Source organism: Myotis daubentonii, chromosome 14 (assembly GCF_963259705.1).
Source record: "Myotis daubentonii chromosome 14, mMyoDau2.1, whole genome shotgun sequence".
NCBI classification, from domain to species: Eukaryota; Metazoa; Chordata; class Mammalia; order Chiroptera; family Vespertilionidae; genus Myotis; species Myotis daubentonii.
In genome coordinates, this window is record NC_081853.1 from 34,569,540 (window position 1) to 34,592,610 (window position 23,071).

The following is a 23,071-nucleotide window of genomic DNA, read 5'->3' on the forward strand; positions in this document are numbered from 1 at the left end:
TTACCTACCACCTCCAAATTCATACACTCCGATGGCATGGAAGGGGTGCTGCACCAGTAAGCAGGAGCTTTAGAGTCCTGGCGCAAATTACTTAATGTCTTTGGCTTCTCAACTATAAAAAGAGTAATAAGTACTTTTCGTCCTCACAGCCAGAGGCTAGGCCCAGACTTCTGGGTCCTAGACTACCCGCCCACTCAACATCCTGTCCAGAGGCTTCTTCTTCACAGATAGCACTGGCCACCGAGCAACACGCCATCCAGGTCAGGTGCTACCCAATGGCCTAACTCTCAGTTTTATCTTCTTGGAAAGACAGGCCCATGGGATATTTCTATGCTTCCAAATTCTATTTGTGGAAAATAACAAGTTATAGGAAAGAAACGACTGAAAGGAGTCTGAGATACAAATCCATCTGATGTACATATTAGTCAATGACATCTGCTACCAGAGGGCTGCCACACACCATTTTAAAAGTTGGCAAATGCCAACCTAAAGGGTAACAGGTGCTAGTCTCCTTACAGCTGAAGCCGGCAACACCAGCTCTAACAGTTCAGTCAGGGAGACATCAAATTTGAATTTGGGCTGAGATGACCAAGCAAGCCAACTTTCACCACCTCCGTTCTCACTTTGAGAAGAGAACTCAATTACTGCCAGAGAGAGCGGTTATCCCATTATGTAGCCCTTCTCATGGGAGAATGCACCTCACAGACCTCCAACAACAAGGAGCATAACTGGCCAAGGGCTTAGCTGCTGTGCTCTGAAATTTATCCCTGCGTTCTCCCAGTGGCTACTGCGCCGCCCCACAGGCTGCTGCCAGAGTGCAGCAGTTACAGAATCAGGCCTTTGCTGGCTGGCTTTGCTGAAGGCTGACTTCCTGATGCCTTGGCTGCCCTTGTCTGCCTAAGCAGACTAGTTCACACCACCAAACTCCTCTCTTTGCACTTAGAATAACACTTGAACCATGGCCTGATGGTTCTTAACCTTTCCCCCCTCCTTTCTTATTTCCTTTTATGCAAGCATTTCCCCTAAGATTTTTGTACTTTTAGTACAACTTGGCATCTGCTTTTCAGAAGTCCAGACTAATAGATCCTTCATTCATTTATTTATCCACTCATTCATTTATTCAAGAAATATTTATTGAGTGTCTACAATGCCCTGGCACTTTGTCCTAGGCACTGGGGAGAGTGGTACAAGAGTGAGAAGATCCTCCTGTCATACCCCTCCTCTTCAGGGTCATCAGGTGCTGCACTTTCTTTGGCTCTCACTGTGCTGGGCACTGAGCTAAGAGCGCATCCTGTGGCCGGTCTCATTTGTTTTTCACAACAACCTTATAGGAGGTATTATTGTTGTTACATGGATAAGAAGAGATTAAATTGCTAGAGGCTTCCCTGATAGCCAGGCTTTTTACTCCCAAACTCTGGTTTTCAACCATTAGACTATGATGTTTCTCCCCTATTGGGTGACAGCTCTGAGGACATTTTTTCTGGCAACGATTGCACATCTAAATAGTTGATTTTCCAAAGCCTGACTTCATTTCTTCACGTTAAATTTATGAGGGCCAGAAAAACCATTTACACAAGAGAGAAACGGTGTTTCAGAGCACTTACAGTCCTACACTGTTTCAAAGTCGGTTAATGCCATATGGTTAACCCATGAGAAGAGGTCCCTCACCTGATGCGAGTTTCACTACTACGGAGAAAATAGGAGAGCAGAGACTAACCTTGGCTTCTCTGCTTTCCATCCTGGTCACAGCCCACCTCTGACTAACCTGATGGAAGGAGGTCACACACATCCCAGGGCTGCTCTCTGCGGCCAGCCAGGCCTACTGCAGGCCCAGCTACATCAACCCGTGTGCCAGCTGAAAGCACCCTTCTGAGTACTGATGCAAACTCCTACCACGATCTCCAAGGTCAGCTATGGCGTCCTCTACACTTGGCTCAAGCGCACCGAGGTCTGGGCAAGGGATGGGCCAATTCCCAGGCAGGTTCTCTGAAGTCGGGCCATCAGATTCCTTGTGGAAGGCAATTAACAGTTTGTGAGAAACATACAAGTAAATAGCGCTACCACAAATGAAACGATATTCTCATTTAGAAGACTATTTGAAAACGGAAGCCTACCTAATCCTCTCCCTTAAACATGTTGACATTTTCAAATTTCAAGAAGGCAGTGTGGGATAGAGAAACTGCCTTCAATAAACTGGGCAAACATTTGAGGCCTCCCGAGGCCTCAGTTTCAGGGCCATGACCGGGGCGAGGCAAGTGGAATGCCCAGGGTGCAGAACTGAAGGAGACACTGACTTTCAGGTTCAATCGGGAATGCCTGGTAGCTGAGAACAAGTACCTCCTTCAAATTTGCACCCGTGGTATCACCCTCACCTCACTCTAGTCCAGCCCTGCTCAGTTTCCTCATCTCAAAATGTGAGGGATTGATTTGGATGCTTGCAAACTCTTGTCTAGCTTTAAAAGTTCTGAGTCTATAAATTCTGATTTGCTAAAAGAATGAGATCTAAGAGGCCACATGAAAGAATTCATACTTCAAAAAACTTAAATTTCTCAAATACATCAATAGGTGTTTCAATGTCATTTCGCTTTATTGTAGTTGTACGTATGTGCGTCTCTGTGTGTGTTGTAGTTGTATGTATGTGCGTCTGTGTGTGTGTTGTAGTTGTACGTATGTGCGTCTGTGTGTGTGTTGTAGTTGTACGTATGTGCGTCTGTGTGTGTGTTGTAGTTGTATGTATGTGCGTCTGTGTGTATGTGTTTACAGCCTAGAGCTGATGCTGACGTGACCTGTTTTCCTTGATGGGTGGCCTCCGTGGAGAACTACTCCACGAGTGTTTTCTTATTAAAAAAAGAAAGAAAAAGTTCTAACTCGGTTTTAAATGAATAAATAAAAGCCGTGACACACTGTGGGGCAGTGTTTGTGAAAATACAGTCATAAAATATCTTTAAGGAGTCCGTTGCTTGTACTGCATAATAATTGTTGCATGAGGTGAAATTGATCTCAATTTCAAAGCATCAGGGATAGCACACAGAGAACTTAAAGAACAAAGGGCAGGGGCTGCATGAAATGAATTCTATGTGTCCTTCAGAAGCGACTGGAAAATAAGCATTTGGACTCTCAACTGACTTTGATTTGCGGAGGTTCTCTTTGAGGAGAAGAGGTAGGATTGTTGTAACTGTTCTCTTAGAAAGAGGACTTGACCTGATCTTTGGCCTGAATTACTATTTCACGTATGGAGACCTGCTCTGCTGTGCACTTTTCACAGAAACCCAACTCTGATACCTCCCCAACCGTACATGCCACAGGAGAAAACGAAGACTGGGCTTGTTGTGTGTATGATGGTGTCTGGTTGCTTTTAAGCTCCCATCCTTAAAGAAACAGTGCCCGACCTGATTCCACATTCTGACTGCCAAAACAAAAGGCCCTGTCAGCTAAGGTCTGCACAACGCAACAAGCCACTGTCCTAAACGCCTCACATTGTTTTTATAACATGTTTAAGAGGTGACACAGCCAGCCCGTCCCCTCCCGTAACTCTGATTCTATCTCCTACAACTGCTTTTGAAATATAAAGTGGTTTGCTTCAGCCGGCAAGAGAGAAGGAAGAAGAAGCGCCAATGAGATTAGGAAGAAATTAAATCATAAATATGAGTATGGGCAATGACAGGAACGTTTTCCTTTTCCTTTTCTCCTTTATCACGTTTTTCTTTACTGTCTTGCACCTGATTAATTCAATTTCTTTTTTATAGTTTATTTTATGTTTCTCAGCTCAGCGATGCCTTTCCTTGAGTGTTTAAAACCCTTCAATCCCTCAGCAAAGTGTTTGGCTTCCAGTTTTCTCCCTCCTTTGTTCTCTGAGTGTCATTAAACCTGCCTTGCTCTTCGGCCTGTGAATATGATGAAACTTGCTCCTTCGCCAGGCCTCCAACCTGCATCCTCCTCGGAGGCGAACAAGAAAGCTTTCCCTCGGTTGCTCTTGCTTTTCTGCTGTTCCCATTTAGTGCCTTTTTTCCTAGAGAAATTGCAAGGTCTATTTGTAGGTGGCTTTTCCAGGTCTTCCCTCATCTGAAGGTGATCTGCTGCTGTCAAGAGCCCCCTGCCTGTCCACTGAGGTCCTGGGCCAGCAGCATCAGAATCACTAGGAAGCATGCTAGGAACGCAGCCACCCAGGCCCCACCCCAGACCAACCCAGCCAGAACCCACATTTCAACAAGACTGACCGGTGATTTTGAAGTTTGAGAAGCACCGCTCTAAGCCACAAGAATTTGGAGGAGAGCCAGGTGACTGTGGATCTGTGAGGTCAAAGGTTTTCCTGAGAGGAGGTGACATTTGAAAGAGAGGAGGTGGGATGCTAGCATTGGGCCAGTGGGAAATGACTATAATTCAGTGGTTCTCAACCTTCTGGCCCTTTAAATACAGTTCCTCATGTGGTGACCCAACCATAAAATTATTTTTGTTGTTACTTCATAACTGTAATGTTGCTACTGCTATGAATCGTAATGTAAATATCTGATACGCGGGATGGTCTTAGGCGACCCCTGTGAAAGGGTCATTCGACCGCCAAAGGGGTCGCGACCCACAGGTTGAGAACCGCTGCTATAACTGCACAAAAGAGGACAAGAGACCTGGGGGTGAGGAGTGGGCAGGGCTAAGCAATCCTGTCTGCAGAACTGAACCAGCTAGAAGAGGGTCATATTTTTCCCCCAAAATTATATTTTTATTGATTTCAGAGAGGAAGGGAAGGGGAGAGAGAGATAGAAACATCAATGATAAGAGAGAATCACTGATCAGTTGCCTCCTGCACACCCCACACTGGGGATCGAGCCTGCAGCCCAGGAGGTGTGCCCTGACTGGAATCGAACTGTGACCTCCTGGTTCACAGGTTGACGCTCAACCACTGAGCCATGCCAGCGGGCGAGGGTACTATTTTCAAGGCCACATATCTGCTTACAGCATTTCCTGCCCTCATCATATGCAAACTTAGGAAACAGGTTTCTGGAAAGTTCAGGGCCAAAGATTGGTGATACTGAGCCTTAGAAGAGCAAAGATGAACCATCTTTGTCCAAGACACCATCAGGCACTTCCTCTCCTGCTCCTGCTGCCCTTGAGATGGAAAGGGCGGAGCATCCGGAAGCACTAAGCAGGCAATGTGGCGTGGGGACTTCATAAAATCTTTGCGAAATCCTCTCTAAGTTGGGCCAAGATCTGGACTCTGCTCCCTGTTCTATGGGATAATACACAGCTAACAAGTCTCCTGAGATTCTGCCTGCATTACGGTCTCAGCCTCATCTTAAGTTACCTGAGGATCCCCCAATGACCCTGGTTTAAAGGAGGGACAAGACCTAATGTAGTGTAGCTGTTTAATATAGACAATAATCATATCAGAAGTGAAAAAGAACACAAAAATGATTATTTTGAAGGATCAATAAAGAAAAGCAGGCTAGCCAGTGTTGCTCAGTGGTTGAGCGTCCACCTATGAACCAGGATGTCACGGTTTGATTCCCGCTCAGGGTACATGTTCGGTGTTACATGCTGCTCAGTGGTTGAGCGTCCACCTATGAACCAGGATGTCACAGTTTGATTCCCGCTCAGGGTACATGTTCGGTGTTACATGCTTGATCCTCAGTAGGGGGAGGGGGGGTGCAGGAGGTAGCCAATCAATGATTCTCTCTCATCATTAAGTTTTCTCTATCTCTCTCCCTCTCCCTTCCTCTCTGAAATCAATAAAAAAAAATATATTTTTAAAAGCAAAAAAAGTTAAGTAAATTATCTGACACTAAAATGTAAAATCATACTTGAAATTACATTTCTGTTTGCCATGTGGTAACTTCAAGAATAAAGTTACTTCATTTTTTTTAAATTGAGATAAACTTGGTTAATAACATTATATAATTTTCAGATGTACAAGATTATAATTCAATGCCCGTGTACTCTAAAAATATTACCATATCTGTACTTCTAAATGTCTAATCTTAGGGGGTAAAACCCCTTAGAAGCAGGGGTCTCTGAACATTTCATAAAAAAAGGTTCCAGTTTCTCTCAGCGGATTGAACATGTAGTTCAAACATATTAACAAACACAGAATTCTTATGTCAGACTCCTTGTGAGGACCTGTGGGAATTTGCAGTTCTGGACTTGAGAGAAGAGATGAAAGACAGAGAATAGACAATCCCCTTCACAAGTTATGATTTCAGGGCCTAGAACGGTCTGGGGAGCTAGAAAAATGCACTCAGGCACTCAGACGGACATCAAGTGGTGGCATCAAGACCTACTGCTGACCCCATGCCCTTCCAGCCAGCACTTTCTCTGTCTCCGGGGCCTGCAGCAGATCCCACAGCTGGCTTCACATAATGAAGTGGGAGATGGGTAGAAACATCGGGGGCGGGATTGAACACATATCACCAACATCCTGACTCTGCAACAGAAAGTTCTTTAGTCCTTCCCACAGAGGGAGACTCTTAAGGTTAGAAAAGGCTGGGCCCCCTCTCTGGTCCAACTTTGGTTTTCAGAACTCTAAAGCAATCACAACCACTGAATAATTGAGAAAGGTGAATAACCTCTCAGAGGGAGGCAGAGAACACGTGTTCCTAGGCTGTGCCTGGCTGAGAGTGAGCTCCGCGGGGAGCTCCTGCACGCCCCCCGATGTGGAGCCTCCGATGACTGAGCTACAGCAGGATGAGCACCCCACACTCCAGGGATCATCCCCACAGCCTCAGGGGGCTTCGTTCTTCCTGCGGGAGGAGGAAATCTCCCTCAGATGGAGGGATGGCCAATGAGTGAACAAACAGAATTTGAGACAATAAAAATGACTCTTCTTTACCAGAAGAGCTAGGGGTTGGTGTCGATGTCTACGTGCAAATATGACCCTGAAGAAAGGCTGCCTTAAGTATCAGAGCTGATACCAAGGCCTATTTTTAACCATTAAAGAAAATAGTATTTGCTATCCAGGGTCTTGGGATACAGAGGATATGAATTTTGGGTTCATTTTATATGAATCTGAAACCCTATTTATTATTGGCTCTGTATGTAATTCTTCAAAGTTGGAATGGGATTATTAACACAAGGCAGGTTATATATGGGAGACAAAATAAAATGGGAAGGCATAAAAACTAAGTATCTCTCTCACATCGATGTTTCTCTCTGTCTCTCCCCTCCCTTCCACTCTCTCCAAAAATAATGGAAAAATATTCTCAGGTGAAGATCAACAACAACAACAAGATCAACAACAACAACAAACAACTAAGTAAAAAGGAAAACAATGGACTAAGGAGATAAAGCAACAATAGCATGGCTGAAATTCAAAATTAGATGCAGACACATTTGTTCTGCAAAGTCATAATTTTAACTCATCAATTGTTCAGTTAGCCCTGATTACCTTGTACACAGTAGGCACTCGATATTTGTTGGATGAATCAATTGCTCCATCTCTAAGTGCAGCTGCTTTGAATCAGTGTAGGCATTAACTGTTGGCCTACATTCTAAATTGAACCCCAGTTCATCCTCCCTGGAATTGGGCACAGTTGATATGGATCCTTTTTTTCCTACCTGTCCCTCTTTCTACCCAACTGGCCATACGAATCTGAAAAATCTGAAGCAAGAAAAGGTTTTATGTAACATGTAAAATAAGAGTACTTACATGGAGCACATCAACAGTTAGCTGCTGAAAGTTCCGAGATCTCAATTCCTGCATTCGTTTGTTATTTTCTTCGTATTTTTCTTCCACAAGCTTTCTGCAAATGTAAAGGAAAATAGCTGCAATTTGCCAAAACCACATCTCTATTATGGGTAAGCGTGATCCCTATTTCAACAGGCAAGGTGGGGTGATGGAAAGCCAGGCCAATGGGTCTTCCTCTCATGCAGATGTGTGTGCAGTGCAGCACCCACTTGATTCCCTCTAAAGCACACACAGGGATGCTCTAGGACAGTGGTCGGCAAACTTATTAGTCAACAGAGCCAAATATCAACAGTACGATGATTGAAATTTCTTTTGAGAGCCAAATTTTTTAAACTTAAACTATGTAGGTAGGTACATTGTTATTAACTTAATTAGGGTACTCCTAAGCTGGCCTTTGCTAAAAACGTCCTCAATCTGATTGACGTACATTCTCTGAGGTCGACCCCTTCCAACTCTCCCATCCACACTCGTCTTGTACACTTGTTTCGTCTATCTCCTTTCGTTCATCCTCTCTATATGTCCAAATGATCTCAACATACCTTTCTCAATCCTCGACACTACATCTTCTTTCACTCCACAATGTTCCCTAAAATTAACTTAATAAACTTTACTTAAAGTTTTAAGTTAACTTCGCACTGTACGTGCGTGCCTGCTCGTGGTATTTTGTGGAAGAGCCACACTCAAGGGGCCAAAGAGCCGCATGTGGCTCACGAGCCATGGTTTGCCGACCACTGCTCTAGGACTCCTAAAACACAACCGACAGTACTGATCCCTGGGTGTTCTCTGACTGTAATGAAATAGGGGGGGAGGTGTCCCTGATACCCAGGACAGTGCCTACCACATACTAATAACTCGATAACTGCTTTCAGGATGAAATAAACACATAAACAAGGACATAGAGCAACATTTCAAAGAATTTATAGAAAAGAATATGAGACTCACTGTGGAGGGGAAGTTTTCTCAGACACATCTTCTCTGTTTTCTCTACTACAGGAGAGTTGAATTTAATAGATCTGTTACTAAACTGGAAGACTGATTTGAGTTCTTGTGATTACTTGTGTGCTAATTTATACTTGTATTTTTTGAAAAATCACTGAACATCCATGTGATCAAATTTTCTTGTCTATAAATGGATACGTTATAACCCTTCTGACAACAGAGCCATTTTCTAGCTAAAACACATAACCATTCTCGAATCCGATATATAACCATCAAAAACAATTCCGATGCGTGTCTTTCTTAAAATCAGGACCAACTTCACTTAAAAGACACTGCCTTTAAATAAGGAAAACATTAAATGTCATGTAGAAGATCTATGCCTTTCTTTTGTGTATAAAAACAGTTTTAATGTAAATGCTCTAATTACCAGAGATAGTTCCCACCAGCAGCACTGCCCAGAGCACAGACCTTCTAAAGGGCTTCACTTGACAGAACAGAGCTCTGTTTCCAAACCACTTCCTAAGGCCAACAATTTCCTGCCACTACCTTCTTCTCCCTGTGGATGGGTCAGGTCTCCTGGCAGAGGGGATGCAGCGAGCATCTAGGGCAGCCGTGGGCAAACTACGGCCCGCGGGCCAGATCCGGCCCGTTTGAAATGAATAAAACTAAAAAAAAGAGACCGTACCCTTTTATGTAATGATTTTTACTTTGAATTTATATTAGTTCACACAAACACTCCATCCATGCTTTTGTTCCGGCCCTCCGGCCCTCCAGTCCAGTTTAAGAACCCATTGTGGCCCTCGAGTCAAAAAGTTTGCCCACCCCTGATCTAGGGAATGGGGACCAGGTCCTGAAGTCGCCTTGTCACCCTCTCACGGGGTTATGTCCAGAAGGTGTCAGCAGCAATGAGGCTTCATTTGGAGGCTGCTGATATTTGCATCACTAGTAACCTCCCTGATATCCCATCATTCTTTTCACACAATCCTAATATTAATAATGCCTGGCATCCAACCACCACCCATGGCTCAATGACTATCTTTTGAGGGAAGGAGTGAATAAAAGAATAGATTACATGTATCACGAATGCATGCATTTTGTTATCTTGTTTTGTCTTTGCTTTTCTTCCATGAATTCCTTCAGAGCCCTGGGAAGTGGCCAAAGGGCTGAAATGCCCTGAGGACAGGACGCTTACTTCAGCTTGCTGGCTTCCTCATCAGCTGCCTGGAGCTTCCTCAGCCGCATCCTTTCTCTGGGGGTCATTTTCTGCACCTCAGAGAGCGCCCGCAGCGTCTGCAGGTGAATCTGCTTTTGCCTAGAGAAAATACAGATTCTCTGCACAGAGCACATCCCAGACACGCTCAGAAAAAATTAAACAAATATTTTACAGAGGATCATTACACTGCTGAGAAGGGGAAAGCATCTCAAGACATGCCAGGCAAAAACTAATAAAGTCTGGGTAGGTAATGAGCCAGCCAGGACTGTGGTTAATTGGCAATGTTTTTCAAATTAGATTTTTGTTTAAAAGCAAATTATGTACTTTCCACATTTCTGCTCATTTCATTGCTTACGACTGCTTTTCATAATGTGAGAAAAATTAGGATCTTGGTCATTAAGAAGTAAACAGACAGGCAGACTAATTCGACCATGTGGATAGAACAGTCTTTGGAAATAAGCAGGGTTTGAATGTCATGTGCACCCTCATTCATTAGATCTGTAGCTTTGGGCAAGTTACTGAACTTCTCTGAACCTCAGTTTTCTTATCCATAAAGAATGGATTATAAAGCAAAATAGAGGCAGACTCACAGATAGAGAGCAGGCAGACAGCTGGGAGTGGGGAGTGTTAACAGGGTGGAGGGACTGAGCAAAAAGAGAGAACTCATGGACACGGACGACAGTGCGGTGGTTACATGATGATGGGGAGTGGAGGGGGATGGGTAGAGGTGGAAGACAGCATAGAGGGGATAAATGATAATGGAAAAAATAAATTTAAAAAATAAAAATGAAAACACAATGAAGAAAAAAGAATGGGTTATAGTATTATATGAGATAATGTATGCACAAAGTCTGGCACATAAAAAGTATCCAAAATGATAGCATGCTAATAGCTAAATTTTATTGAGTATGTCTTATATTCTAGGCTTAATACAGTAGGTATTTTCCTGGCAGCATTGCATAGTGGTTAATCATATGGGTTAGTAAGATTCTCTGAGTTCAAATCTTATACGCCTTCCGGGAAGTTACTTAGCATCTTTATGATCATTAAAAAAAAATAATAGTACCTGCTTCATATGGTTGTTGGGGGTTTAAATGAGTACAGTCATGTAAAGTACTCATAACAGAGCCAAGCATATGGTCATTACCCCCAAAATGTTAGCCGATATTATTAAGAACTTTATCTTCAAAGAAATGTGCTTACACTAATCACGTATTGAAAGGTCTACAACCACATTCTCAGTGACATTTGTTTCTGTACCTACTTGCAGAACAAAGTAGGAAAGTGATGAGAAAATTGTAATGACCATTGTAGGCAGGTCTCATCCCTCCAGAATACCACGCAGACCAGAGCCTCCAGGGGACGTGCAAGTTTCAGGAATATACATCCCTTATAACACCAAACAGCTCTCCTTAAAGCATAGTCACAGATCTTGAAAATAACAGTGACGATTTGAAGTCAATATTTCATAATGTGAAATACCATCCAAACAACTGAATTCTAGAACACTTTAATTGTAAGCAGTATTTCATAATTGCAGGGCAAAATGATAACTAAAATTAGTCCAATACTTAAAAAATAAGTTCTCGCTCACCTGGTGTTGCTCAGTGGTTGAGTGTCGACCCATGAACCAGAAGGTCATGGTTCTATCCCAGTCAGGGCACATGCCCGGGTTACAGGCTCAATTCCCAGTTAGGGGGGCCTGATTCTCTCTCATCACTGATGTTTCTACCCCTCTCTCCCTCCCTCTCCTTCCTCTCTCTGAAATCAATAAAAACATTTTAAAATAAAAATAAAAAATAAGTTATCTACTACTGTCACATCTCCAATTAATAAAACAAAATAAAATTAGAATATCCAGGCTTTCTTGAAAGAATAGGTAGTACCCATGAAAACAAATGTCACAGGAGTGTGGCTATAAAAATGCACCCCCCTGAGGGGCAGTCTATTTTAACTGGAGATCATGCATTAAACAAAGACTGGATATCTTTGATGGACCAGTGTCCTCAGCTTGAATGTCAAGATGGAAAAAACAGTGCAGTAGACAAACCATGGGACTGGGCATTAGAGAAGCATGTTTGTGCTATTTGGCCTTGAAGATCAGGCTAATGAGGGCTACTGTTCTCCCCCACTGCCCTGCAGAGCTCCTTGGGCCCTTACAACATTAAATAGAGAGCTTCTTCAACAGCATTATACATTTGGTCTGTATAATCGGTGCCCCTGGAGCTGGGCGGTACGCAGCCTACACAGCGGTGCATGGCTGTTCTGAAGTAACCTAGTACTCTGGGCTCTTGCAAGTGACAGCACAGACATTTTGATGAGGTAGGTGGCAGCAGTTAGGCCAGGAAATAGTTATGGCTTCTTTGAAACACACATTCTCTAGTTTTTAGATATATCTCAAGAAAGTGAATTTTGGCTTATTTTCAGTTGTCTCAGGACTCCACTATGTTGTCTTTTCAACAGGTACTCTGGCAGCTCCCATTAAACAAACAACATGTAAAACCCATTTATGCTTCCTATGGAAGATGCCTTAGCATAAAGATCACTAAATGTTTGAGATTTTAATTTCTCTATGTACTTACAAGGCAACTGCAGAGCTACCCAGCAGATCTGTGAGCTGTGCAGTGGTTTAAACTTTTATGATTTCAATTTGCTTCCACCTGAGGCAAAGGGCTTTGGAACGCCAAGTTACTGACACTCCTGGATTTCTTGGCAAGACTTAAGTGAATTTGAGGATACTCCATGCAGACAGCTTAGCACTAATAGATATTTAAAGACAAATGCATTTAATATTTATGCTCAATGGGCTTTCTAAAAACAAGGTAATTACTTACATGGCATTAATTATATGAGCAGTTTCCTTCTGACAATTCAAATTCTTGTCTTCTGGACTCATTTCCGAATATCTACAGATCAGGTGCTGAAAAAAACAACAACAACCTTGACACACCTTAAAGACTCCTCTTCAGGGATGGAAGAATATAAAACTACCAGGCACCCTTTTTAATTTGCCCTATTAATGACCATATCTGGGAGCTTGAAAACAAAACCCACAGGTAGCTATTTTTCCTTCTATAAAGGGTTACAAAACATTACGTGGTAGCTTATGCAACCAGATCTTGAGAGGCCTGGCTCCTGCGTCCCTCTCCAAGTCCGTCTTGCACTGCTGTTCTCTCACTCCCTGCTACCCAGGCAAGGGCAGGCCTTCCTTCCACTCCAAGAACACACCAGCTCTCTCCACCTCTGGCTCTGAGGTGGACAATGTCCACACACCCTGGGCCACGACTAGGGTGAGATGAAAAGGTATGCATATTCTTAAAGGCAAATGAATGCTTTGGAGTCTTATTAAATATATTCATAAAATTAAAGGAAATTTGCCTGAGGAATTTACATTGTAAAAGGCTAAGACGTTTAAAAAACAAAAACAAAAACCCTCCTGAGAGGGTACCATCTGCTTTTTTCTTATCATGGGAGGCAAATTCTCTACATCCAATTTCCTAATTTACAGAAAAGCAAAATAAACTCACCTAATCAACAAAAAGTATTATTGAGATACATGATAAAGAGGTGGGGTAATAACGGCTCGGTGAAAATCCCAGATTTTGTTATTAGTAGCATCCCATTCTTGGCCTAGCAGGGACATATTTACAAAGTGTTGAAGTCAGTAAGATCTAGAAACCAAGAGCCCTAAGGAGGGATGTTGGGTTTAGGCAGAAAATCGTGATCCCAATATCTGGGGCACCAGATTGTCCTGACTGATAATTTCCCTCGGCTTTAAAAAACATCTTGTGCCTCTCTTATAAACTGACTCTCAATGCCTCTTATTCCCACAGCATAGCTTCAAGCCCTAGAATGTATATCAATGCTAATTAATATGTGCTTCCCAGCATTCCTTTCATTTTAAGTACCTGTAGCTGCTCATCAATATAAGGGATTTTTAAAATTTCTATAGCAGATGGTCTCAGTGAAGGGTTCTTGTTCAACATGCTGTAAGGTTCAAAAAGAAAATTATTTTTCAGATGAACGAAAATGTAAGTACAATTTAAAATTGTTTCCGTGACAACACATTTTCCATACCGTTCCATGATGGCATTCAGTTCTCTCGGGTATCTCGTAGGGAGAGAAGGAGTGTCGCCTTCAACAATTTTTAAAACAATGGACAAGAAATTGGAGCCCGTGAATGCATGATTCATGCAGCACATCTCATATAAAATGCATGCCAGAGACCTGAAGACAAAGTCAAAGAACAGAAATAAGGGGCAAATGTCCTCTTTTTAAGTTTGATCATCATACAAAACCTCAGAGGTGTTAGGGCATTGGTTGTAAGGCACCAACATATGCTTCAGTCATTTGTTTAAAAGCCTCAGTTCCATAATGTTCTGTTCCACTCAAGTACATGCTGACTAAAAAAAGAGGAAAAGGTGAAAGAAGAGAGCACAAAATTAAGTTTGAATGGCCAGTTTTTGCCAAAGGAAAGCAAACAAACCAATAGGAATATGTCTGCGCATAGTAGGAACCCAATAAATATTTGATCAATGTAGTACAAAGTTTCTGAGTTAATTTCTATGAAGGAAAAATAAAATGCAGTTAAATATCATCTTCCTAAGACGGTTTTGTGAATGTTACATATGCAAAGTAAAGTTTTAATTTATCAGCCTAACCTTCCCCCTAATGTGTATCCAAGCATTTTGAAAGGGAAATGCATTCTTTATTAGTTTTTTAAAAAATATAATTCATTTACAAGTAGGGTGGAAGAACAGCTACTTGCAGCTCACATGAAAATGTATAATTCTCCCTTCAGGGGTATGAGACAGAATATTAAAATTCTAGATCGGTCCAACACTGATTTGTGCTGACCATGCAAATCAGTAACTTCTAAACCAACAGAATAATCTTACAAATAACTCTACGTAATTAAGAAAACTAAGGGGGGAAATTCCTGCCTGAACTTAGTATTAAGAAAAACTGTACTTCTCTTGAATAATGGATTACTCTAAATCTTATGGGTATTTTGAATTGTGTAACTGGCCAAATCTCCCTTTTCATGTTACTTGCTTGAAAGATCAGAATAAATTTACAATCAATTTTATGTAAGTTGTGTTTTATGTAACTTTTAACATTGTCCTATTTCTCATAAAAGGCATTTTATGTATAAATAAATAAATACATACATGAATATCATATTTTAACTATTTTGTGAGTGTTCAAAAAATATGCATTTGTAAGAGGATATACACTGAGAATGTTTCCATTCCAGCAAATAATAATACATTTTATTTATTATTATTTGGAAACAAAAAATTTCCAACTGATTAGTACTTTCCATATTACAAAGCACTTTCATATATGTATATCTCAACAGAGCCTCATAATTTCACAGTGATTTCTCATTTTATACATGAGGAAACTGGCTCAGGAAAGTTAAATCACTTGGTCAATTTCATAAGGCATTTTTCTTTCCAAATGCAGGACTATTTCCATTACAGAATGTTAGAATAAAGGAGACTGTTAGGAGAAATCACATGATATTGACTAGAACACCAAGATCAATGTAAACATTATAAAATATGAACATATTTGTAGCTTAATAAATTTTGCATCCATCTGTAAGACTGTTGAATGGTATCTGGTGTAGTAGCACATATTTAGATTTCTATACAAAAAAAAAAATTCCTTCAATAAAGGTAAAATAAAGGCGTTTTTAGACAAACAAAAACTGAGAGAATCCATTGCCAGCAGGACAGCACTAAAAATTACCCTAAAAGGGGTGCTTCCAAAGAAAGAATAATGGTCTCAGAGAGACACAGGGATACAAGAAGGAATAAAAAGCCTAAAGAAATTCTGTGGCTATGTACAGATCAACATTCATTCTATAAAAACAATATTAACAATATATTACAGGGGTCAAAAATTATGTAGAATAGCCCTGGCCAGTATAGCTCAATTGGTTGAGTATCATCCTGTACACCAAAGGTTGTTAGGTTCAATTCCCGGTCAGAGCACATACACAGGTTGCAGTTTGATCTCAGGTTGGAGTGTGAGCGGGAGGCCACCAATGAATGTTTCTCTGTCACATTGATCTCTCTGTTCAAATAAAAATAATTATGTAGAATAAAATTTAATGGAAAAAGAATATAAAAACATAAGGGTCCAAAAACATAAAGGGAGTTATGTCCTTTTATTCCTGGGAAAGTGGTAAATTTAGAAACTTCTAGACTATAATAAGGCAAGGATGCATGTTATAATTGTTAGGGGATATCACCAAAAGAATAGTAAAATAATGTATATATATTTATATAACTAACAAGTTACTAGAGGGAAAAATATATATATATAATTTTAAACCAAAAGAAAGCAAAAAAGGAGAAATACATAAAACAAGTGATATGTACACAGAGAGCAAATAATAAAATGACAAATAAAAATACAGAGTAATTATATTAAACATAAATGGAAAAAAACTTCAATTAAAAAGACTAGCAAACTGGGTAAAAACAATTACATACCCTCACAAAACAAACCTTAAATATAAGAACACAGAGCTGTTCATAGAAAGAGATGCACCACACAAATACTTATTAAAATATTACAGTGTAGCTATACTAGTATCAGGCAAAGTAGATCTAAGCCAAGAACCACTACTAAAATTAAAATGGTGGATTAATAACATATAACCATTCTAAAACTCAATAAGAGAGAGAGAGAGAGAGAGAGAGAGAGAGAGAGAGAGCGTGAAGCTAAAATTGACAGAATTAATATATAGACAAATTCACAATCATAGTAAAAGACTTTGACAGGCTTCTTTCAATAGCTGATAGAACAAGCAGGCCAAAACAAAATCAATAAAGGTAGAGAAAATCCAAATACAATGACCAAAATGGACAAATTAACATAAATGAATCCTAACAATGACAGAATCCAGATTCTTTTCAAGGGCACACAGCCCAGAGCATTTTCCAAAACTGAGCACAGTCTGGGTCATAAAGCAAGCCTCAACAGATTTAAGGATGGCTTTCCTGGCAAATTCTTTCAAACATTTAAAAATAAAGAATATCAGTCTTAATCTCTTCATTCATAAAGTCAGCATAAGTTTGATATTAAAATATAATAAGAATATTACAGGAAAGGAAAATTACAGGCCAATTATTTATGAACAATAGATTTAAAAAATCCGAATACACATATACACATATTATAAAGAGAATATGGTGATATATTGAAAAGATTATATATCATAACCAAGTGGACTTTATTTCAGGAATACAGGGTTGACTTATATTTGAAAGTCAATCAATAGAAAATACCTCCTTATAGAAGAGAAAAATTCTATCATCTTGACTAAAGCAGAAAAAGCATTTGATAAAATTCAAAACCCATTTGTGTTTTTTAAAAAAGGAGAAAACTCTTAGCACACTAGAAATGGAAGAAAACTTCCTTAGTTGGGTTTTTAAAGCTATAAGGACATATAGTAAATATTATGCTTATTGGTGAAATACTGATAGTTTATATTTTTATTTTAAAATCAACAAGCTAAGGATGCTTACTATCATCACTTCTATTGAATATTGTAATGAAGGTGCAACCCAGAACATTGAGGCCAGAAAAAGTTCAAAAATCTAATATATAAAAACCTAAGCAACCGAACAACCGTTACAGCCAGTCAACCGAACGACTAGTTGACCAGTCGCTATAACGCGCCCTGACTACCAGGGGGCAGACACTCAATGCAGGAGCTGCTCCTCGTGGTCAGTGTGCTCCCATAGCCAACCTCCCATGGCTGGCCAACCTCCTGTGGTCCCTCCCCCCATGGCCAGCTGGCCCCCATCAGCCCTGATCAGGGCCGGGCAGTCAACCTCCCAAAGTCCCTTCCCCCTGCCGGATGGCCCCAATCAGCCCCAATCAGGACTGGGTGAGATAGGCCCTTATTGGCCCTGATCACTGGCCAGGACAAAGGACCCTACTCGTGCATGAATTCGTGCACTGGGCCTCTAGTATATGCCAGTATATAAAAAATAGAAAAGACATTAAACTGTCATTAGGCATTTCAATATGACTGTGTACATAAAAGGTCATTTCAATAAGCCTGCAGCAAACACATTTAAAAAATAAAATTAAAAATATTATTTGCATTAACATCACGCAATGTCAAATACCTAGTTAAAAATCCAATGAAAGATATGCAAGACCCTATACCATCATCCATGACACATTGCTAAGAGAAATAAAATAATACCTAAAAAAATTAAGGGAGGTAGAGGGATATATCTATATGCATAGGTTGGAAGATTTGATGTTATCAAGTCATTTTTTTCCAGAATGATCTATAGACCTAATGCAAGAGCAATCAAAATACTAGCAGACTTTTTTTTGCAAGAATTGACTGGCTGATTCTAAAATTTATATGAAAATGCAAAGGGATAATAGAACAGATTTGGAGGTCTTATATAACCAAATACACAGTTCAAACATATGTTGTTCAAGGGTGGACTGTACTAAGGTTTGAAAAAGATGTGAAATTATCTGGCTACTGAGATTATGGAACAATTAGAGGCTGACTCAGTAACCAATTAATGCTGATACAAGACCTTTCTCTTTTTTGGAAATCCTTCCAGCTACACTGAAGGCATGCTGCTCTCCACTTACCCATTTCACTTTCACTTGGTGATATGTGCTTGCACTAGAGCACATGTTAAAAGGTTTCGTTTATCAGCCAGTAACTTATGGGCAGAGACCTGCTATGGTCCCAGTGCACCTGGCCTAGAATGGATACAGGTAACTGAAATAAGAGACAACCTGATTACAGAAACTGCCGTTATATTTGCAATGAAAGATTTTTCATTATTCTGTTAAAGGTTTTCAGACCTACTATGTATGCTTTTATGCTACTATCTGTATACCCATGTACCTCTGGTTTTTATTTTCTTCAATTTCCAACCAGACATTTCTATATGGGAGGAATTATGTCATTTCAAAGCCATCACTTCCATACTTTTTGAAGATTTTTCTCTTATTTGACTCCCAGGTCTTAAATCTAGCAACATGAAAGCAAGGAAAGGGGCTGGAGGGGTGAGTTGAAATAAGTAAGTGAGAGGTGCATTTTACTTAGAAGTCTATGATTTGCATTCTTTTCTTTTTCCGAAATACAGCCAACTGTGAAGTAAGCAAATACATCCCTGAGGGAGGGAGTGTAGCAGTGAAAGGGAAGGCTGGGATCAGCTGCATGTATCACACCTGAACTCCACAAACTGGCCATCTGCTCAAGTCGACCAGAACTGCCCACAGGATCTCAGAAGCACGGGCTGATGATGAATTGCAAATGCAGCTCCAGCTTTGTCTTGTCTCCGGGTAACTAAATTTACCCTTTGAAATCTGCTCAAACTCTGCAAAGAGAAGCTTACCCACAGTGCCTCAGACCTCTGGTTGACTGGGAAAGCTATATTGATCTTTTTAATAATACATATTTTTATTTGATGTAATTGAAAATCATCCTGACACTGATCTAGAAGGCAGTACACACAATTTAAGCAGTTGAGTAAATAGAAAGTTAATACAAGAGGAGTGGGTTTTGCTTTAGTGTGTGTTACCCTAAATAAAAAGTCTTTACTAGGTCAACATAAACTCCATCTAAATCAGAGGTTCTCAACCTGTGGGTCATGACCCCTTTGGGGGTCGAACGACCCTTTCCCAGGGGTCACCTAAGACCATCAGAAAACACATATATAATTACATACTGTTTTTGTGATTAATCACTATGCTTTAATTATGTTCAATTTGTAACAATGAAATTGGGGGTCACCACAACATGAGGAACTGTATTAAAGGGTCGCGGCATTAGGAAGGTTGAGAACCACTGATCTAAATGTAATGAAAGACATTGGGCTGCTTGAACAAATAGTTAAGAAGCAATATTATAGATCAACTAGCTGTTTATTAAAGGCCTGTCATGTCCCAGAACCTTTACTGTTTTCTCCCAAGCTTTAATATGCATACAAATCATGCAGGGGTTTTATTAAAATGCTGACTCTGAACTTGGGGAAAAACAATGGCTACACTGGAAGTATAGTTTCTGGATCTTTCTTGAATCCCCATGTAAAACAGAGAGAACACTTAGATAGCAAAATCAAAACCCATGGCCAACATTTTCAATAAATTTAGATGACAATGTGTCTCCTCAGACCTCAAAATACAAGCAAAGGGAGACAAATACAGTCACCATGCGACCCACACAGTGTCAGCATCTGTGTGAGAAGCAGCAGCAGGAGTCAAGGAGGTGACTAAAGGACCCAGGAACAGAAGAACCTCGCGGAAAAGCACAGTGGGCCACCCTAGGAACAGCAGCTGAAACTGGGATGGGACCTGCCCAAGTAAAAGCTGGGTGGATGCAAGAAAACCCCGGGGTAAGGCCTGAAGGGGGCAGAATAGCTCAGGACTGTCCAACAGAATTTTCTACCACAACAGAAATGTTCTATATTTCTGTACACAATTATTAGTAGCTACATGTGGCCAATGAGAACTTGAAATGTGGCTGGTGTGTCTGAGGAACCAAATTTTTAAAAGAATATTTAAAACATTTTTTAAAAATATATTTTATTGATTTTTTACAGAGAGGAAGGGAGATGGATAGAGAGTTAGAAACATCGATGAGAGAGAAACATCGATCAGCTGCCTCCTGCACACTCCCCACTGGGGATGTGCCCGCAACCAAGGTACATGCCCTTGACTGGAATCGAACCTGGGACCCTTCAGTCCACAGGCTGACGCTCTATCCATTGAGCCAAACCAGTTAGGGCTAAAAGAATATTTAAAAGGAAAAGGAAAAGCACTACTTCCACCATATCATCCCAATATACTATCATATTTTGGGGATAATCCATAAAATGTGAGAAACAAAGTTTGGGTGCATTTAATCCTGCTTATACCAGCTCTTTCTGACTATTTCCTTTCACAATTGAGCTTTACAATATTTGAAGGAAGATAATCTCATTTCCCTCCCTGGTGGGGATCCCATGCCCTTCATACCATAAGAATTTGGCCAACGGAAGAACTGAAGACAGGAGCAATATGGTTTCATTTTGCTAAGTGAAAAAAAAAGCAGATTATAAAATTATATATAGTAGTCATATTTTGTAGTAACAGATATACTTAGATTAAGTATATAAGTACTTAGCACACTGACTGTCAAGCACAGAGTAAGCACTCAAGAGAGAGTAGCTATTTCTAGTTCTGCTGCTGCAGTTGTTTCAGGACCCTTTTTTAAAAAAATATATATTTTATTGATTTTTTTACAGAGAGGAAGGGAAAGGAATAGAGAGTCAGGAACATTGATGAGAGAGAAACATCGATCAGCTGCCTCCTGCACACTCCCTACTGGGGATGTGCCCGCAACCAAGGTACATGCCCTTGACCGGAATCAAACCTGGGACCCTTGAGTCCACAGGCCAAAGCTCTATCCATTGAGCCAAACCGGTCAGGGCTGTTTCGGGACTTTTTTAAAAATTAAGCAGGCCAGACTGATATCATCTGCAGTTTGTATTAATCATTTCATGCCAGTCATTCAAAAAATATGTTAATGCCCAGATCTACTGCATCTGACTGAAATGTTTTCCTACTTCAGCTTCTGTTGAGTGAAAATAATGACACCAGTGCTCACTCCTCAGGGGTGACAGGTGAGAGAAACAGGCTCTTTTGCTCCAGAGTTTCCTTCACCAGTAGGCAGATGAAAGGGCTGTTGGCAGCCAGCTACTTGCTGGCCCCACATTAGCTATCAGAACTGCTGCCAACCTGACCTGTACTTCTCCCTTTCCTAAATCCTTCACCAAAAAATAGGCTTGTTCTCTGGAGATCTTGGCGCATGTGGAAAGCTGGTGGCAGGAGAGGGAAGCTGGAAAGACATGAGGATTACTTTCCATGCCAAATATTTGGGGCTTAACTATCTCTAGGTAATGGCATACCCTTGGAGGATTTTAAGCTGAGAAGTCAAGTGATTAGTTCCTTATTTTAGAAATTCTGCTCTGGTTGTATCGTAGGTGATGAATTGAATGTAGGAAGCTAGAGAAAGTAGAACGACATTAAAGAACTCCAGGAGAGAAATAGTAAGGGCATAGACTGAAGCAATGGAAGTGGAAGTTGAGAAGATTGGTTGAAAACATTTCTAGGCAGTAGTATCAATAGCACACAGTTACTAAGTGAATTTAAGAGGCGAGAGGGAGAAGGGGAGTCTTGATTTATTCTCGGTCTTCTAGCATGGATGGTACAGTAGAAAAGGGAAGGCAATAATCTTGTCTCTTCCCTGTCCTCTTTTCCCTGTCCACTCGGAATGCTCTTCTGCAAGGATACTTTCTTAGTCCTGGTAGGCCAGGAAGCTGCTGATTCCTCTCTATTTTCTTGTACCTGTAGCTAAGCTTTGTCTGACATTTCTACCCAAGATCACCAAAGCCTGGCTACAATGTTAGGTGTGAACTATACTCCTACCCAGGGTCCCCTACCCAGCCAACCCCCATACCAGATCTCTGAACAAAACCAGGAGAACTTCACAGTACACCCCTACTATTCCAACTACTATTCCCTCCACTTGAAACACTCAAAGAATACAGGACCACAAGATCAAAGAGCCATCTGGTTGACCTCTCACTACAAGACAGATAAGACCAACAGTGAAATGTTCTGTTTAATTATAGTACCATTCTCACAATGGTATTTTCCTTTATTTGTTTCTCTACCAAAATAATAAATTCTAACTATTAATAGTTTAAGTCAATTTAAAGGGCTGGCCTAGGAACATAACTCATATACAGTATTTTTCTTGTGGGAGAAAAAAAGTGTTCAGCAATTGTTTCTACAAATTAGCCATGTTCCAAGTATTGTCCTCAGAGAACCTAATTATCCTAACTTTCTAAATAATTGTTTATAAACTTTTGGAACCTAACCCACTTTTAATAGAGAGACTTCCTGCACTTGATTGCTATAAATAAATCAATCCCGAAAGGCTTAACAGATTGCAAAGAGAGGATGAGTTTACATATGGGCAAACATTAACAGATGAAAATATAATTAGCACTATACCAATATTCTTTTAGCATTATAAATATAATATGTATAGCTATTCGTGCTAGAGCAAAACACCTGTCAATTATTCACAAGTTTTTCCAGTCCTAAGAAAATATTCCACAGTAAACAGCTGCTACATACTGAGATTCAGAGAAAATCTTTCAACCGCATCCAATCTAATTTTTCTAAGTGTCTCCCAA

At 40.5% G+C, this 23,071-nt stretch overlaps 1 protein-coding gene across 2 annotated transcripts in view; it reads right to left on the minus strand.

Annotated features, from left to right (window-relative positions):
• The window catches only part of NEK11 (NIMA related kinase 11), a 163,523-nt gene that overhangs the window by 75,645 nt on the left and 64,807 nt on the right, over positions 1–23,071 (minus strand). For both annotated transcript variants that reach the window (XM_059663988.1, XM_059663989.1), the window contains exons 7-12: positions 13,902–14,051; positions 13,733–13,811; positions 12,659–12,744; positions 9,804–9,923; positions 7,634–7,727; positions 1,894–2,008 (exon numbers count right to left, since the gene is read on the minus strand). In XM_059663988.1, coding sequence (XP_059519971.1) covers positions 1,894–2,008; positions 7,634–7,727; positions 9,804–9,923; positions 12,659–12,744; positions 13,733–13,811; positions 13,902–14,051 — 644 coding nt within the window. The remainder of the gene's footprint in view (positions 1–1,893; positions 2,009–7,633; positions 7,728–9,803; positions 9,924–12,658; positions 12,745–13,732; positions 13,812–13,901; positions 14,052–23,071) is intronic.